General features: G+C 35.0%; 1 protein-coding gene across 2 annotated transcripts in view; it reads left to right on the top strand.

Moving 5' to 3' along the window:
* FNIP1 (folliculin interacting protein 1) overlaps positions 1-19,989 on the top strand; it is a 146,780-nt gene that overhangs the window by 103,816 nt on the left and 22,975 nt on the right. For both annotated transcript variants that reach the window (XM_027076760.2, XM_027076759.2), the window contains 6 exons: positions 87-222; positions 2,067-2,268; positions 5,973-6,058; positions 13,888-14,034; positions 15,148-15,317; positions 18,431-19,859. In XM_027076760.2, coding sequence (XP_026932561.1) covers positions 87-222; positions 2,067-2,268; positions 5,973-6,058; positions 13,888-14,034; positions 15,148-15,317; positions 18,431-19,859 — 2,170 coding nt within the window. The remainder of the gene's footprint in view (positions 1-86; positions 223-2,066; positions 2,269-5,972; positions 6,059-13,887; positions 14,035-15,147; positions 15,318-18,430; positions 19,860-19,989) is intronic.

Below are 19,989 nucleotides of genomic sequence, written 5' to 3'. Positions count from 1 at the left end.
TTAAAAAGAAATTTATATTTTTGCTCAGTTTTTATTGACATATTTTTAAATGCTTATATAATACTTGTTTTTATTTTGACTGACAGCATCTCTCAGCAGCCTGCTTATTACACCGTTTCCCTCTCCCAACTCCTCACTTACCCGAAGTTGTGCCAGCAGTTACCAGCGACGTTGGCGACGCAGCCAAACAACAAGTTTGGAGAATGGGGTATTTCCTAGATGGTAAGTTGGAATCTTCACTTTATAATAAAGTAATAAAATTGAATAGTTCCTTAAACACAGTTCTGAAGGCTCTTTTTGTTTTTGTTTTTGTTTTTGAGCCTGGGCTTGTATTTTGTGTATTTTAAGCCTTGAAACTTTTAAAATATAATCTATTTTAAATTCAAGTTTTAAGTTTTAACCAGTATTAGGCATACAGTTCAGTGTACCTTCACATTGTTTTGCAACCATCATCACTCTTCATGGTTGGAACTTTTTTATCCCCCCAAACTGTACCCATTAAACAGTTAACTCCCTGTTCCTCCTTCCCCTTAGCATCCTGTCATCCTCTGTCGATTTTTTTTTTTTTTGTCTCTTTCAATTTGACTACTATAGATACCTCATATAAGTGGAATCATACAATATTTGTCTTTTTATGTGTGGCTGATTTCATTCAGCATGTCTTTAAGGTTCATCTGTGTTGTAGAATGTATCAGGATTTTATTTCTTTTTATGGCTGAATGATATTCCATTGTATGTATATATCACATTTTGTTTATTCACTTATCTGTTGATGGACTTTTGGGTGGCTTCCACCTTTTGGTTTTTGCAAGTAATGCTGATATGAACATATGTGTATAAATACCTGTTTGAGTCCCTGCTTTCAATTTTGGGGGTGGGTATACCCAGAAGTGGAATTTTCGGGTAATATGGTAATTCTTTGAATATGCTTTTGAAGAAATGTCATACTGTTTTCTACAGTTGCCATTTTACATTTTTGCCAGTAAGTAGTTATTTTTCTGTTTTTTTGATAATAGCCATCCTAATGGATGTGAAGTGGTATCTTATTGTGGTTTCGATTTGCATTTCTCTAATGCAGTAATATTCCCTAATATTGCCTAATGGTTAGTGATATTGAGTATATTTTTATGTGCTTATTGGCCATGTGTCTGTCTTTTGGAGAAATATCTATACAAGTGGTTTGCCCATTTTTTAATTAGGTTGTTTTGTTGTTGTTGAAGTGTAGGAGTTCTTTATATATTCTAATATTATTCCCTTATGAGACATATGGTTGGCAGTAATTTCTCCCATTCCATGGGTGGGCTTTTCATTCTGATATACAGTAGTTTTTAATTTTATGTAGTCCAGTTTATCTTTTTTCTTTTGTTGTCTGTATTTTTGGTGTCATATCCAAGAAATAAATGCCAAATTCAGTGTCATAAATCTTTTACCCTATGTTTTTTCCTAAAAGTTTTATAATTGTAACTCTTCTGTTTAGGTGTTTGTTCAGTGTACTCCATGTTTTGATATTTCAGTTTTTCATGTTTCTAATTAGACAAGTTAATTCATTCTTGAAAGATTTTTTTTAAGCCTATGTCCAGTACAGCTTAGATTAAACGTAGTATAAAATTAATGTACGTAGTACAACGTAGATTAAATAAAGTTTCTTGTTTTCTGTTTTAGTTACTCCCTTTAGTCCTTGATTTTTTTAAATTTTACTCTTGAAATCAGAAGGAGATACAAGTAGATCGTAGAACAGTGAATTATATAAATGACTCTGGTCATTTATAACCTTAAAATTAAGGTATTTTAGGTGGATTATGAATTGGGAATTAACTCCTTTTTTTTAGTGACTTCTAACTAAACAAAAATGTTCCCAATATGACTCTCTGTTAAAATTTTTTATAAAAATGTGAGTATGAAGGAATAGCCAGTAGATTTTTCACAGACAGTTGAGATACATTTTTAGATTTCCTTGATAAAACAGCAGAAGACCTTTAGCTTGTATACATTAAATTAGCAAGGAGATGAAGTTGTGAATTTAATTATTATTTTTTTTATATTAAAAAAAAACATTTATTTTTAAGGTCTATAGAAGAAAGCTTTAATCTGTCAGATGAAAGCTGTGGCCCTAATCCAGGAATTGTGAGGAAAAAGAAGATTGCAATTGGGGTAATCTTTTCATTATCCAAAGATGAAGATGAAAATAACAAATTTAATGAATTCTTTTTTTCACATTTTCCTCTCTTTGAAAGCCACATGAACAAACTAAAGAGTGCAATAGAACAGGTAAGCATAGTCATGTTGCTGGTTTGTTAATGTCCTTTATTTTCCTCTGAATCTTACTCTCCTGGTTTAGTATTATGTTTATTCATCTGGCAGAAAAACTAACAGCCATGGTGCAAGTACCCTACCAAGTGCTCTGGAGATGCAATATAGACTTCAACTGTTACTAAGGACCTTACTGCCTAATAAATGGTATAAAGTCATTCATTCATTCATTTAATAAATGTTTGAGGGCCCATAATGTGGCAAGCAGTAATCTAGTAACTGAAGATAATATGGGGAAAAAGGAGCACTCTTGATCTCATGAGATAGCAAATAAATTAATAGGTAAGATTTTTGATGATAAATACCGTGGAGAAAAATAAAACAGGTTTATAAGGAATGTTGGGTGGAGTTATTGCTCATTTTTTATTGGCTAGTCATGAAGGCTCCTGATAAAATGACATTTGATCCAGAGATATGGAAGAAGTGAGATAGAACTATCTGAGGGAAAAATTTCCCAGGCAGGGGCAAAGGCTTTGTGTCAAGAGTAATCTTGATGCTTGAGCAAAGTAAGGAGGCCAAAGTGGCTGGGTTTAGAAGTAAGATCAGATTATGTAGGGACTTTTAGGATATCATTGTAAGAGCACTGACATTTACTCTTAAGAAAGATGGGAAACTATTGGAGTTTCAAGCAGAGGAATGACATTATTTATGAGGATTACTCTTATTGCTGGTGGAGAATAGATTTCTAGGGTCAAACGTGGATGTTGCAGTTAGGAGTTTGTTGCAGTGATCCAGGTGAGAGATGGCAGGTACACCAAATTAGTGATGGAATTGGTGAGCAGTGGTTGGATTCTGGATATGTTTTGAAAATTGAGCTAATGAAATTAGCTGATTGACTGAATTAGCTGATGTATGAGAAAGAGAGCAGTTGGCTTGAGATTTTTCATTTAAGCAGTAAGAAGGATGGAGTTGCTAGTACTAAAATGGGAAAGATTAAGATGGAACAGTTTCGGTGGAGGAAAGTCAGCTGATTGTTTGAAATGCCTCCTGGACATTATATGAGTCTAGAGTTTAGGAGAAAGCTCCAGGCTAGACTGTCATCAGTGTATGGATGATCCTTAAAGCCGTGAAACTGAGAGATTAAAAAAAAGTAAAGGAGATCCTAGACTTGATTTGTGTAGCATTTCAACAGTTAAAATCTGAAGAGTTGAGGAAACCCACAGAAGAAACGGGATTGGCCATTCAAGTAATAAGAAGAAACAAGATAGAGTACTTTTTTAGGGGAGCCAAGTGAAGGAAGTGTTTTAAGAAGGTAGGACTGATCATTTGTATCTCATGCTGCTGCTAGTGTGTATGATAAATTTGTATAAAGTAAGAAAATTGTGAATACAAGATAGAACATAAGAATAACTAAAAAAGAAAGACAAGCAGAGTTGTTAGGAGTCCATAGGAAAGAAAAATTATTTCCTGTTGAGAAGATGTTTCATTTGGACTACATCTTAAAGCATGTTTATGATTTTTAAACATAAAGTTTTGAAAATTGGATATCGTAGAATAGCAAGAAAAATAGATATACTTGCCACCCAAAAATAACTATGTAACCTTTTGCTCAAAGTCTTACCCAGGCTATTTCTATATATATTGTACTTTTACTTGATTGGTATTGTTATGTGTACATGTTCTTTTTGTTATGTACATATTTTAAAATACCCATCATTGTAGGGGTGCCTGGGTGGTTCAGTTGGTTGAATGTCTGACTCCTGATTTTGGCTCAGGTGATGATCTCATGGGTTCATGAGATCGAGCCCTGCATTGGGCTCTGTGCTGATAGTGAGGAACCTCCTTGAGATTGTGTCTCTCCCTTTCTCCATGCCCCTCTCCTGCATGTGTGTGTGCATGCATGCTCACTCTCTCAAAATAAATAAACATTTAAAAAATTAAAAAAAGAAAACTCATCATTGTAACATACATATTTCTCATGTCATTATAAATCATTGTTAAATATATTTTAGTGGATTTCCTTAAGTAACAATATTTCTATTAGGTTATTTCTTCTTTTTCACAATATAACTACACTGTAGTTAACATCTTGGTGAATTTTTGGAAGACATTCCCAGGAAGTTAAACTAATATATCAGTGGATATAATTAAATTATTAATCCCTTTGATGGTATGTGGAACTAACCACCACTACCATACCAACCAGCCATGGATGGTATGGCTGCAGAATTAATGGAAACCAGATCTCAAAGAATGCTTGCCATAAGTTTTGACTTTGTTGTTAAAGCTATCTCCAAATTGTGCTTTAGAATATTAATTTACCGGTATGTTTTTTAAAAGAGAGTGGAATAAGAGGCTGTAGAGGGGAAGACCAGTAAGAATGATCTAGAAAGCAGAGGATGCATTTCAGTAACTTATCAATGACTGAGGCTCATCTGCCTCTAGAGAGTACACTGATGTTTGTTATTCACATGAAGTCTGTCAACTTACTTTTTCAGAAGTTAGACCTTGGTGGCATTTTCTTCAGTTGGCTGCTGTCCCTTTTTTAAAGTATGTTGTTGCCAGAGTCTGTACACATACATAATATTTAGTTGTGGCTGAACTGACATTTTGGGTTACAGGGAAAATTGTGAAGTTTTGTATAAAACTTGATATATTCAGTCAATATAGAACTCATTAAAGATTACTTTTTAAATGTTTTAATGTTTTGACCATTTTATAACCTAAAGGTATACATTGCAGTACTTACAGTTGTTTGGATATTTGTTCAAGTTTAACATCTTATTTCTTATTATAGCTAAAAGGTAAAGCTTAATGAATGAATACCTTTATGTAAGGTTTTGTCTCTGGGCACTTTGAGAATTATTTTGAAGCCTGTGCTACCTTTTGAGATCTGTAATGTAATCTTAATACTGTACTGCTGGTAAAATTAATAACAGTGTTCAATTCTAGCTAAAGAATATTCACTTTTTTATAAATTGGGAATCTGTCAACAGTTTGTGAAAACATAAGTAAGTTTTACTTAGTTTTTGGGTATACGTGAACATGATTTCTGACCTTAAAGTAGTCTGATTTCTTAAAAAGATGTTTAAAATTTCTTAAATTGATTTTTTATCATAAAAGTGATGCAGAAGTATATTCCCTTTGAAAAAGCCTAAAAAATTACAAGGTTATTTTTGACATCTGTATCCTAATCCGGATCCCCTTTTTGTTCACCTAAAGCAAGGCCTCTCAACCTTGGCTAAATACGTTTTAAGAAAGCAAATATTACTAATAACTTGTGATCTCTTTCAATAGAATCTTGATGTTCTAGGTTTTATAAAAGGTTTACTTAACAAGCCATTATCTGTGAAATATTAGAGGAAGCCATGAGCTGTTGTTACTGAGTTATCATTGTATCTTGTTCTGTTTGTTAAAAAAAAAAAGTAGTTTTATATAATACAGAAACTGTCAATATCATTTTCTTTTTGTATTGATATTCTTTCATTTGACAGTTAGAGTAAAAGATTTAACATTAGAAAATTTTGAATTTTGTTACAGTTGTTAATGATCAAGGGTACGTACAGTAAAGCCACTGTAAATATATGTGCCTTCTTTACATCTTTCTAGATAAGGTTGATGGAAAAGTGTTGTGGAAATAAGTGACTTTGTCTTTCACTTTTTTTTTCTTCAGTATTTTGCCTGTGATCAGTGTAAGAATTAACTATTTCATTACTTTCAAGGCTATGAAAATGAGCCGGAGATCTGCTGATGCCAGTCAGAGGAGTTTGGCATATAATCGAATAGTTGATGCCCTAAATGAATTCAGGTATGTATTCTCCAGCTTTTCATAATTTAGAGTTGTCTAGCAGTGTACGCAAGATTTATTTAGTTTCTTTAGCTTATTCTAATAAAATTTAATTTTTTGAATTTCTTTGTCCCATGGCCAGATGAGGGTGTATAAATCACTAGGCCAATGGGGCTTTTATGTTATTAAATGTCAAATGGGCTAGGGATTCAGGCACATTTGGAATTCATCAGTGGGATCGTTTTTAGTACCGAACCATTACACACAGCAAATGTGAAGAGGAGATCCTCGTTCCAGCAGAAATGTGCTTTGTCTTCCCTGTTTGCTCCTAGAGACTGGTCAAGTGTACCACCAGTAGTTATTATCACCAGTAGTTTATGTATCTGTTTTAGAAAAACTGGCTTCATATTTGTTCATTGGTGACTGAATAGTCTATATTGGGGCAGGGATCTCCTGGATTGTTGTTTTAAAAGGACTATCACATTTAGAGGGGCGCCTGGGTGGCGCAGTCGGTTAAGCGTCCGACTTCAGCCAGGTCACGATCTCGCGGTCCATGAGTTCGAGCCCCGTGTCAGGCTCTGGGCTGATGGCTCAGAGCCTGGAGCCTGTTTCCAATTCTGTGTCTCCCTCTCTCTCTGCCCCTTCCCTGTTCATGCTCTGTCTCTCTCTGTCCCAAAAATAAATAAACGTTGAAAAAAATAAATAAATAAAAAAATAAAAGGACTATCACATTTTGAAGTGAGAACCTGTTTTAGCTTGTGCTATTTCAGGATTGCTATGGTAAACTATAGGCATGTCACACACATACACATATACCCACATACCTTTTGTTAATGGAGATTACTAAGGGGTGGTGTATTTAGTAAATTTGACAGTAAGAAAAAATCTGTGTTTGTTTTCAACTTTTTTATTCTTCATTTTTCTCTTACTGTGTTAAAAGTAAACCACAGTGGAAGTGAATCTGGTTTCTTTGTTTTTTTTACCTCTCTCAAAATGAGAGACTTAATTGCCTGAACAATCTTTTGTATAATATTTGAAATTGAATTACAGATGACCATTAAATAGAAAATCATGGTAAAAATAACCTAACTAATATGGAATGTTTTATCATGTTTTGAATTTATTTAAATTGAGTATACTTTATAGCTGTTGTCTAGTAATCATCCACTGGTCTCAGCTACTGAGAAGGATAAAATTTTCTAGTCATTCATCTTTTATTTACCATAGATTTTAGGATAAAAGGCATTATAAGTGAGTTTAAATATCTTCCATTTTGTTCATTAAATTCAGTGGTTAGGGAATGTGTAGAGAAAAATTAGAGAAATAAATTTCAACCTGTATTCTTTCTTTTTTTGTCTTAGAAGGAAATAACTTGCACAAGTGAAAATTATATTGGAGGTGATAGTTTTACTAATTTATATATATATATGTATATATACATACATCCATATATATATGTACATACATATATATACACATATATATACATACATATGTACATATACATATATACATACACATATATATACATATATATATATAAATGGTAACATAATAACATCTGATAGGAACAAAATCTGTGTCTTAGATCTCAGTTTGATTCTGATGCTTTCTTTGTCTTTTCAGACTGTGTTTATTGTCTTTTAGCAATTTTTTGTTGATACAATATGGTGGCAAGGTGCTGGGAATGGAGGAGGAAGTATTCTATAATCTTGTGGTTTAATCTTAGTTCTTTTTGGTGAGCTTGTTTTTAAGTAATATTTTCATGTAAGAATACAATGAATTGAAATAAAAAATGATTGATTTTGTTAAAATTCAAATTGATTTTGTTTGGAACTTAAAGTATATTAAAAACTTCCAATTAAAAAGAAAAATGCAGTGCTCAGCTGATCACTAGGCAAATGTAACAAAATGTTTCCCAGACTTGTGGAGTTTGAATCAGGAGGTCTAGAGCCTCGAATTTTTATTTCACAATCTGTGTGGAAATTACTAGGTTAAACTGTTTTCAGGGAAAAAAATTACCAAATCTGTACTACTACAATGTTAGGTATATTTGCAAGCCTTCATTGTACAACCATACAGCAACTGCAGCTGTACAGTTCTGAGAAAGGATGTCATACTCCTCATTTGAGAATATTATTTTGAAATAATGACTTTCTGGCCTTGGAAATTCTTGAGAGAGATTATGTGTGCTATGGGAGAAGTTCTTTTGTTTTATTGAAACCAAGACATGTTGAACATTGTAACCTGAAATATTATCAGCTGAGTACCATGGTTATTTATACATTTCTCCTGGTTTACGACAGCTTAGCTCTTCACACATTCCCTTGTAGCTCTGGTCATCTCTGTTTACAGAGCTGAAGAATTTTACTCTAACTGCATAACTCAAAGAAATTCTAGAGTGATTTCTCTATGAGAAATCTGTAAAATATGCCTTTGTCATGAATATAAGTGGTTTTCAAGAAATATGAAAAGTTACAATCTTCTCAGTTTCTAAATTTAATCTGTAATTTGCTTGAAAGTTCACTCAAAGATTCTTAAGAGTTCTGCTTTTCCTGAAGTGGATACTATACCTTTAAAGTAAAAGAAAGGTGCTCTTAATGATTGGGTATTTTGTTAATAATTTTTAAAAATTTTTGTTTCAGTTGAGTTGTTCCGTTGACTTTAGACTGGAATTATTAAAAATATATGTTTGAACAGAACTTTTGCTTATTTGCCTAAACGAATCCTGTAATATTCTTTTTGAGTTTCACATTTTAACTATTACAAGGCAGTGTGAATCTTTGCCCTTGCACTAGAAACTGTTTCTTACATTATTGAATTGATAGTTTTTTCTCTGCAGTCACAAGCTTTGTGGAAAAAGGCCAACAGTCCCTATTTTAGGTCTGAGGAAACTCTGCCATTATCCAGAGGTTACCAGAATAGTAATATTGTCATAAGATTCATTCCTAGTAGAATACTGATCTTGCTCTTTGGTTATAAAAATTTTTATTCAAAACAATTTTAAATACCTGTGAGTTAATTGCTATATTATCGGGTAGTACAAAAGGCCTAGTCTTAGAATTTTAATATGGCCTAGAATTTACAGTATGTATGACTTATATAACCATTGAAAATGTAGGTCATGACGGTATACCTTTCCTTTTGTATTAGTTTGATTATTTTACTTCAGTCACTGTACAGATATGAAAGTCTCTGTAAGTCAGTTAAGCATTCTTACAGAATCTTAAAAATACTTTATAAACTGTTGTAATTTTTGTTAGGTCTATCATTAGTACTTTAATATATACATTTAATCCTTGTTACATACAGATTGTACATTTGTGAATTCACCTACTTGCTGAAATTTATTTATGACCTCAAAATATACTCAGTGTTTTAATGATCATTTGTAACATGTGCAGAACAGTGAAAAAAAATAGAGTAGTCTGATACATTCCTAGATAAGGTTGAACAAGGCATTACTCTGCCTTCTTGTTTCAGCTCTCATTCTATAAACAAGTATCCTTTTTGCATCTATTTAAAGGCACTTTTTTTTTCATTTTGTGCTTCTTGTTAGTGATTTTGCTCAGGGTTCCTGGGTGGCTCAGTCAGTTAAGCTTCCAACTTTGGCTCAGGTCATGATCTCACTGTTTGTGGGTTTGAGCCCCACGTCAGGCTCTGTGCTGACAGCTCAGAGCTTGGAGCCTGCTTTGGATTCTGTGTCTCCCTCTCTAACTGCCCCTCTCCTGCTCACATTCTATCTCTTGAAAATAAACGTAAAAAAAAAAAAAAAAAATCACCCTCGAGTGTACTGCTGAAATGCTGTCTAATGTTCCTAAGTGTAAGAAAGCAGTGATGTGCCTTACAGACAAAATACATGTAACCTTCATGAATACCTGAGTTACAATGCTGTTGGCTGTGAATTCAATGTAAATGAATCAATAGTATATTAAATAAGGTATCTGTAAACAGAAACCCACATAAAACAAGGTTATGTATTGAAGGGCTGACAAAAATGTGATGAGAGACTCACAGGAACCTAACTATGTATTTTCCCTAGGTAAAGTGATTCATTGTTCACTAATTCATTGTTTGCATCGGCTTTACAGAACATTGCTGCAAATAATGAGAATCTGTCTTAATTTTTAAATTAAATGATTATTAAAAATTAATAGGTAGTTTTTAAAGTATGTGATTATTTGAGACCAGATGATTAATGAACTTGGGGTAGTTGGGAAGAGGAAGGAAATGATTCACATGCATGCAGAAGCCATGATACCTAGACAGGCAAGAAGCATGTTTAGTTAGCAGAGCGATTTGGCAAAGTTGAGGTTCTTGGACTCTCACTTAGACTTTGTGCATATCAAAGAAAACTAAATCAGGCCCACAGTTTACTTCCACCTAAGGTAGTCTTTCATTCTTTAGGGACAGTCAGGAAAAATAAGGGGTCAGGTAACTAAAAATTGTTACCTTTCTTACCACTGAAAATTAGGGCATAATCATTAGGGGAGAGGAGAAGAAAGTACTATTATTTCTAGATTGCTAATAACAACATAGAGTTGTGTATAATGAGAAGCTCCATTGCATAATTAATTTCTTTGCCTTCTTTGCATTTGATACACTCTGAGGTTGTAGTACCTAGTCTTAAGCATCAAAACATTAAAGCTAATGCCCTCAGTGGACCACTATACCAAGGTTAGTGATCTGGCTCTGCCAGATCACTTGTAGTAGTCTCTAATATGCTTAAGAAACTCATGGAAAATGAATCAATCAGCTCATTCATTCATTTATACAGTATTTCTTTTCATCAGAAAGTACATTCACATGGTTAAAGACACAAAATATGCTGAGAAATCTAATAATGAAAAAGAAATGAACCATATCCTCTCTTTCCCATCCCCATTCTTAGTTCTCAAGAACACTCTGACCTATTTCTTTTATTTACCTCCACATTACTAAACAGTATACTTACTGTAGATATTTCTTGATTTATCAATTTTGGAGCATTTCTAATTCCTGCCATGAGTTTATACCTGCCTGTTGGCCCTTCAGCTTCAGTATAGCTCTAGCACTAGCTTGAGTTCTGGTAAATTTTCTACTTTCTTTGATTATTTATTTTCCTCTGTCTTCTCTGTCTTGAATTTCTTTTTGTTAGTAACTGGCATTCCTGAACTGACCTTTTATGTCTTTTTCATGTTTTCCTTTTTTTGAATGTATCATTTTCTATTTCCTCTGGAGTCATTTTGTGTGAGTGAGTGTGTGTTTCTGTTTTTCTGGTTGTGTCCCTCTCTCCTTGGAGGCTCTCCCTCTATATCAGGATTTGGGTCGCCCTTCCACAGCTGAGAGTGAAGCACTAAAATACAGGTTGGGAGTTCTGTACATAATTAGGCACAAACTGGAGAACTTTACTTTAAGGTGGTGGTTCTGAACCTGTTTTTATTATCACTTCCTGAAGGAGCATATATAAGACATTTTTTTCTCCTAATTGCTGTCCCTTCTTCCCATTAAATTTTAATATCACAAGATTCATTGTGTATCTATTTACATACTGTGAAATCTTCGAATATCGGTAAGGCTTTGAGCAAGGTTATTTCTCTGGGCTTAGTTGCTACATCTGTTCTTCTAGTCTCTAGTCATTCTGTGGAAAAATAGGGGGTGCAGAAAGGGGTCATCAGCCATTTATGGACCTTGAATTAGTCTCCCTGTTTACAGTCCTCTATAACTCCTGTCCTAACTTTACCAGGCATTTGTCAGTCTCGAGCCTCTTCTTGTTTCATTGGAGGAGATTAGCTATGTATGTGTTGTCCCCTTCTGTGAGCACTGTAACCCATATCATCATCTACCTTAACACTTCACTTAACATTCCTTTCTGTGTTTTATGTTCTAGAATTTTATTACATGTATAATTTAAATTTTAAGTCTGATTATTCCCCATTTTTATTTGCTATAGTAATTTATCTGTTGGGGCGCCTGGGTGGCTCAGTCAGTTAAGCTTCTGACTTCAGCTCAGGTCATGATCTTGCAGTCTGTGAGCTCAAGCCCTGTGTCAGGCTCTGTGCTGACAGCTCAGAGCCTGGAGCCTGCTTCAGATTCTGTGTTTCTGTCTTTCTCTGCCCCTCCCTTGCTTCATACTCTTGTCACTCTCTCAAAAATAAATAAACAGTTAAAAAGATTTTTTTTAATCTGTCTTCAGATCCTTAACGGGTGTTCATTTGGGACCTCAGAACTGAACGGGATAAACATTGGGGCTCACTTTTCCATCTTACCTGGACATCCTTAATAGGCTTTAAAAATAAACATTTTCAGCTATTCCTAGTTTATATTTGAATCATATTTTTCTCTGTAAAATGCCTTTAATTCTTTTCCATTTGTTTATTTTCAAGTTCTCAGCCATGATATTATGCCCTACCAAGAACTCATTAATGTGACCTGTGTTTGTCACTTTTATCCATTGTAATATATTGTGTTCATGCTGGGTCAAGATTCAGTAAAATTTATACAGGCAAGATAATTCTTTTCCTTTTTTTGGGTTCTAGGTGTTAGAGAATTATGCTTGGGGTGCTTGGGTAGCTCAGTAGGTTTAGCGTCTGACTTCAGCTCAGGTCATGATCTCACCGTTTGTGAGTTCGAGACCTGCGTTGGGGCTCTGTGCTGACACTGTGGAGCCTGGAACCTGCTTTGAGTTCTATGTCTCCTTCTCTCTCTGCCCCTCCCCCACTCTCTTGTGTGCGCTCTCTCAAAAATAAACATTAAAAAAATTAAAAAAAAAAAGAATTATGCTGAAGTAGGTATTAGACCTATGGAGATCTCAGATAACTTTCTAGAGTTGTACTTTCTAATATAGTAGCCATTAGCCACATGTGGATACTTGAATTGTTTTTTGGTACTTAATTTAAATAAAATTAAAGTGTTAAAATCAATTAGTCATACTGACCACATTTTAAGTGTTAAGTAATCACATATGACTAGTGGGTGCCATCTTGGACAGCACAGATACAGAACATTCCCATCACTATGGAAAAAAAGGTTCTATCACATAGCACTGTTCTAGAGAGTAGAAAGTAGGACACAGTTCTGTATCTTCCAAAAGATCAACTAGTTTCTTAAGCCTCAGCTTTGTAGCATTTGCTTAATCTGAGTGTATAGGACTTGGCTGAATAGATATTAATGTGGAAGTAAAATGATTAATATTTTAAAGGTGTCCTTGAAGCCTTAAGGAGAGAGTGTAATTCATGGGTCTAGCTGTTGTCTAAGTAAATGCAAGAGAGAGCCAGAAAAGCATCATCATAATTGTGCAATAATGCTTTCTTCTGTTGATTCAAGGAAAAATATCAGAAGATTGAGAGTCATAAAATACAGAGTGCAGATATAGTGTCCTTAGAACTTTACTAAAGAGTCTCAGCATAGGCAACAAAATGATGCCAATAAACTATTGTTTTGAGTGGGTGTATGGATAAGCTATTATCCAATACAGAATATTTTTCTCCTCTAGGTTGTTGATTATTTGCATTATATTTAAGTATGGCATATACCTTACAAACGAAGAACTGGAAGGGCTTTAGAAATTATCTGGTTCTATACTTTCATTTTTATGGGTGGCAGAAACTGATGCCTAAAGTAGGGAAGTAATTTACCCAAGAGCACACAGTCATCAGGGGCAGAGACTGCATCAGAACCATCATATATTGAGTTCATGTGCAGAGCATTCCGGTGTTACTATGCTGGTGACAAAGAAGGCATGACTTGATTGATTTTGTCCTTTTGAAAGTTTTTATAATCTACCTGTGAGGCCCAACCTGACAATATAAACTTTAAGAGTATGTAGTTCTGGGAACTATGAATTTCATAATGTGTTTTCCTCTTTTTAGAACAACAATTTGTAATCTTTATACAATGCCACGAATTGGAGAGCCTGTCTGGCTTACAATGATGTCGGGGACTCCAGAAAAGAACCAGCTTTGCCATCGTTTCATGAAGGAGTTCACATTTCTAATGGAAAATGCTTCCAAAAATCAGTATGGCTTTCTCTCTTTCTTTTTGTATATCTATCTTAGTTATTATTTACTATAACGTGATTATCTATATTTTGATCAAACTCAGTTACAAAAGTGAAATAATTAACTGTTATCCTTGGAATTATTTCATATTATTAATAACCAAAACTGAATTCCAAAAGATAGTTAAGAGATAGGATATGGAGTGCCCTGCATGGCTCAGTTGGTTAAGCGTCCGACTTTAGCTCAGGTCATGATCTCATGGTTTGTGAGTTCGAGCCCCACATGGGGCTGCTGTCGCCTTGGAGCCTACTTCAGATCCTCTGTCTCCCCCTCTCGCTACCCCTCCCCCGCTTGTGCTTTCTTTTGAAAAATAAACATTTTTTAAATATTAAAAAAAGAGATAAGATATAGAAGTCCACAGAATATTATGAATGAAAAACTGTAAAAAGATCTTTAATTATGTGTTAACTTAAGGACTTAAAGTTCCTGGCAATTTAACAATTCTCTGCAGCTTCCCATTTTTCGGTGAGTCGTATCCACTTACAGTTTCATTCTATAGAAAATAAGTAAAACAAACAAACAAACAAAAAAAACCCAAAACAAAACAAAAACAAACGAAGTGCCAGGATTCCAGTGATACATATTTAATGTGATCTTTTATCATACGTTTTTCTTGTAACCATTACATCAGATTCCTAGAATCCAGATGAATAATTTAGATGTTTTATTCTTTTAGATGGTAGACAAAGTTTGCTTAAAATGTTCCTTCATTTTCCTATTCAGTAATATGGAAATATATAGACTTGTTGGTTGATTCATTAATTTTGCAGAAACTAGTTTTTCAAGTAAAATGGTAATTTTGTTTTGTAATTATGATCAGAAATAGCCCTGTGTGAATATTGCTTTTATTTCAAGGATTTTTTTTAACCCCTACCCAACCAAAAACCTTGTTAATATTTATTTTCATCCAGGTGATATATCTTTTCTTTTTCTTTTTTTCTTTCCTCTCCTTTTTTAATGCTGTTTGGCTGCATGAGAATATATAGTCTCTTTACTTTATTCTCTTGCTGCATTTTACGTTAGGTCTAATGAAGGCAATTTGGAATATGATAGCTGTGTTTTTGTTTTCAGATTCTTGCCAGCACTCATTACTGCAGTTCTGACCAATCATCTTGCCTGGGTTCCAACAGTCATGCCAAATGGACAACCACCTATAAAAATATTTTTAGAAAAACATTCCTCTCAGAGTGTGGACATGTTGGCAAAGACTCATCCATATAACCCACTTTGGGCACAACTAGGTATGTCTGAAAACCCTTACATTATGCATAATACTTAGACTTTTGTGTAACTGTCTGGAGTTACTTTATAGCAAAAACAAAAATAAAGAAATAAGATGTTCTCTTTTACCTCCTCCATTCTAAAGCACTTCTTTACTTGTCCTTTCATGTCTTATCCCCATATTAAGTGGTATCTGTTCCTTAGAGATATAGAACTGCAGTGGGAACAAGAGAAGAAGCAGGATGAAGACTGGTTTACTAGTAACTTCAGGGTCTTGAGGGTGTTTTACATTACATACTTTTCCTGGGAAGCATGGATCACAGTCACTTGTGATAGCTAGACTAAATCTGGTTAACTGAGAGGCAATCCTTGAGGTTCCTGTTTTCCACTTTTGTTTTTTTGTTGAGTAATTTTGGAAAATGTTTCCATTAGTGCAAGGCCCTGTTAAAAAATGAATAACTGAGGAGAGAGGGGATAGTTGATTAGTTGACGGTCACTAGGCAGGCATTGTAGCATGATGCTTAAAAGTGCAGGCTGTAAGGGCAGGCTGAGGGTGGCTCAGTTGGTTAAGCATCTGACTTCAGCTCAGGTCATGATTTCGCGGTCCGGGAGTTTGAGCCCTGTGTCAGGCCCTGTGCTGACAGCTCGGAGCCTGGATCCTGTTTTGGATTTTATGTCTTCCTCTCTTTCTTCCCCTCCCCTACTTACGCTCTGTCAGTCAAAAATGAATAAATGTTTAAAAAATTTTTTTAAAAAAGGACAGGCTGTGAGTTAGGCAGACCACATTTGGATTGTAGTCTCTTTGTTTACAAATTGGGGATAATAATAATAGATAGTACATACTTCATAAAGATGTGGAAATTAAATAAAATAATATGTGTAAAGTGCTTAGAACAGTGTGAGGTAAATGTGGCTGCTGTTACTCCTGCTCTTACTCTATTGCTGTTAGGGCATGGGGGAGGAGTCCAATGAGAACATTTTGATGACTTGGTAGAAACTTCCCTTAGGTTGTGTTGATGAGTGAGCTTGTCAGGCAGGTGGTCATGTAACTTATTCATGTAACTTTCCTTCTTTTCTCTTTCTTCCCTCTCTTCCTTCTTCCTTTACTTTCATCTAGTTAATCGTGGAATAATTGACATACAGCCAACACATGTATAAAACACACAATTTTGTAAGTTTTGATATCTATGTCAAAATATGATTGCCTCTGAAACCATTACCAAAATGAGGATGATAAACATACCCATCGCTTCCAAAAGTTTCCTCATGTAATCTCTCCCTCCTTTCTCTACCTACTCTCCCTACTCACCTTCCTTTCCATACCCAGGCAGCTGTTGGTCTGCTTTCTGTCACCATAGATTACTTTGCAATTCTAGATATAAATGGAATCATACAGTACATGGTTTTTTTCTGTCTGACTTTTTTCATTCACCATAATTACTTTGAGATTCACCTATGTTGTATATATTCATAGTCAATCCCTTTGTTATGCTAGGTAGTATTCCATTATATGGATATTAACTTTTTTCAAATCAAGTATTCAGTGGTTTTTTTTTATTTGGACATATCAAATTTATTTTCAATTCTACAATCACTTATTGAGTGCGTGATATATGTAAGGTCCTGTGCAAAGAATATTGGGGGGTATAAAAGGTGAAATGTAGTTCTTGGTATCAAGAAGTGGATAGTTTATTGCTGAAGGTAATAAATAGAACAATAATAATAACAATGACAAATTATCGTCAACAAATACGGGGATAATTCAAAGAGGAACTGTAAGAGAAATGAAAAGTTGAGTGAGAGTTCAGTTATGGAAGTTTACTTTTGCCCAAGAGAGGATACTTGGGTGGAAAGCTTTGGAGTGGCAGAGATAACAGGGGAAATGGTAAGTACATAGCATGAGGAAAAGGGGTCTTCATGTTAAAAGTGCTGAGTAGAATGAGTGTTTCATTTTATGTAGTTGGCTTTAAGTGGGACTTTGTGTGAATAATGATGAAAAAGGGTAACTATAAGAAAATAAACCTAGAAAAGTAAAGTAGAACCAGTCATGAAAGTCTCATTTGCCATGCCAGAACAGTTCAGTTTATTTGGTAATTTGTGGGAACCTTAGGAGTAGTTTTGAATAGTGGCATGATGGCATTAGAGCCAGTGTATTAACCAGAGGGGAAGAATTGTCATTATATTGTTTATAGCATATATTTATTTGAGACCTGTTTAAGTTTAAACAATGTAGAGGTTAAGTTTTAAAGTGTATATGCAAACAACATGCTAAAATTGAATTAAATTTAAATTAATGACTGTATTCTCCATTTTTAAGTGTACTTTGGCAACTGTGTCTTCTAATTTGAGCTATAGCATAAATACAGAAATTTATATTGATGACTCTTAGGTTCCCCTCCTCCCCTTTTTTATGTAATGGCTGTTTATGTCTCACATGGATGTAAAAGTGAAAATGAACTACATGGCTAAATGTGTTGCCCTTTCTTTTCCTCTTCGATAGGTCTCACTCTTCTGGTCCTTTCTGGCCTTTTCTGAGTACTCAACCCTTTAGGAAATGGAAGGGGAAATGGGCTTTTAAAAAGCTAGTTTTGGGTCCTCGGTAGGGCAATAAAAGTTACTGTTCACGGATGTGATTTAAATCAAGAAAGATCAGATATGTGATGTGACTACTCCAGTTCTGCTCCATTCTACCGTTGCTTCCTTTTCTCCTTGCCCCCCAGTAGAGGTTTTGCTTTTTCTTCTCTGCTTTGAGTGCAGCTATAGAATCCTTTTGCACATAGTCCTTAGGTAGAGCTTCTCTTTCCCACTGAAGTGCTCTGTGTGAGGACTGGCACTGAAAATATTCTTGATAAATGTGAGTGTCACAATGGACTCTTTGGTTGAAGTTTCAGAACCAGTAGCTGCCTAAGGAGGAATCTGGAAAACCTCTCTGTTCACCTTTCTCTTTGGCTAACAAAGAGATTCATTCATCTTATCATATCCTCCTGAATAGTCGCTCACGTATGAAAGAACTAAGAATAAAACCTGAGCTAGCCCTCATACAATAAGATTAGCTTTCAGATCATTGAAAATCGCCTGCTTAGTTAGCTACATGAATAGATGATGTGTCCATTAACTGGTTTTTCCATTTCAGGGGACTTGTATGGCGCTATTGGCTCTCCTGTACGGTTGGCAAGGACTGTAGTGGTTGGCAAACGACAAGACATGGTCCAGAGGCTGCTTTATTTTCTTACTTATTTTATAAGATGCTCTGAACTTCAAGAAACCCATCTTTTAGAAAATGGAGAAGATGAAGCCATCGTTATGCCAGGCACTGTAATTACTACCACTTTGGAGAAAGGTGAAATAGAAGAATCTGAGTATGTGCTTATCACAATGCACAGAAACAAAAGCAGTTTGCTCTTTAAAGATCCAGAAGAAACAAGGACTCCTAATTGTAACTGTAAATATTGCAGTCGTCCACTCCTGGGACAAAATATGGAGAATGTTTCACAACAAGAGACAGAAGAGATTCAAAACAGCTCTAAGGAGCTACTAGGAATTTCAGATGAGTGCCGTATGATTTCTCCCTCTGACTGCCAAGAAGAAAATGGTGTTGATGTTAAACAGTTCAGAGATAAATTAAGAACTTGCCTTGACACCAAGTTGGAGACCGTTGTTTGCACAGGATCTGCTCCAGTAGACAAATGTGCCTTGTCAAAATCAGGCTTAGAGCCAGCAGAGGAAACATGGCATAATGAGGAATTGCTGGGTTCAGGTAATCACACAGGCAAAGTGTTGAGATCCACGGGAATGGTTGTGGAAAAAAAACCTCCAGATAAGCTTGTGACTGCTGCATTTTCTTGTGAAGCATCCCAGACAAAGGTTACTTTCTTAATTGGAGATTCTATGTCACCTGATTCAGATACTGAACTCAGGAGTCAGGCAGTGGTGGATCAGATTACCAGGCACCACACCAAGCCACTGAAGGAAGAAGGAGAGGCTGTTGTTGATCAGCAGCATCAAGAAACTAAACAAACAACAAAGGACCAATCCGGAGAGTCTCCTATACCAAACGTAGTTTCTGGAGAGCCCTGTGAACTTCCCTGTTGGAATCATTCAGACCTAGAAAGCATGAGCTTATTTGATGAATATTTTAATGATGATTCAATTGAAACTAGGACTATTGATGATATTATTGCAGTTAAAACAAGTACAGACAGTAAAGAACGCTGCTGTATGTTAGAATTTTCAAAAGGATTGTGTACTACAAATAGCAAACAGAACAGTGAATTTTGTAAATGTGTAGAAACAGTTCACCAAGATTCATGTAAAACCTGCTTTCCTCAGCAGGACCAAAGAGATAAACTCTCCATTCTTGTCCCCCATGGGGATAAAGAGACTTCAGAGAAAAAAATTGCTATAGGAACTGAATGGGACATTCCAAGGAATGAAAGTTCAGATAGTGCCCTTGGGGATAGTGAAAGTGAAGATGCAGGTCATGATATGACTAGACAAGTAAGCAGTTATTATGGAGGAGAGCAAGAAGATTGGGCAGAAGAAGATGAGATACCTTTTCCTGGGTGAGTAAGAAGTTTTAACCTATAATAGACTCCCTCTAAATATGTACCATTCTTTTGTTTAGTTGGTCTTTAATATAAAAGAAGAGATCATTGTCCTGGACAGATTTTCTTTTATTATCATGTGCTCTTA

The sequence above is a fragment of the Acinonyx jubatus genome, chromosome A1 (assembly GCF_027475565.1).
Source record: "Acinonyx jubatus isolate Ajub_Pintada_27869175 chromosome A1, VMU_Ajub_asm_v1.0, whole genome shotgun sequence".
In the NCBI taxonomy this organism is placed as follows: Eukaryota; Metazoa; Chordata; class Mammalia; order Carnivora; family Felidae; genus Acinonyx; species Acinonyx jubatus.
Note: the sequence above shows the minus strand (reverse complement) of the source record. Positions and strands in the feature narration are given on the sequence as shown.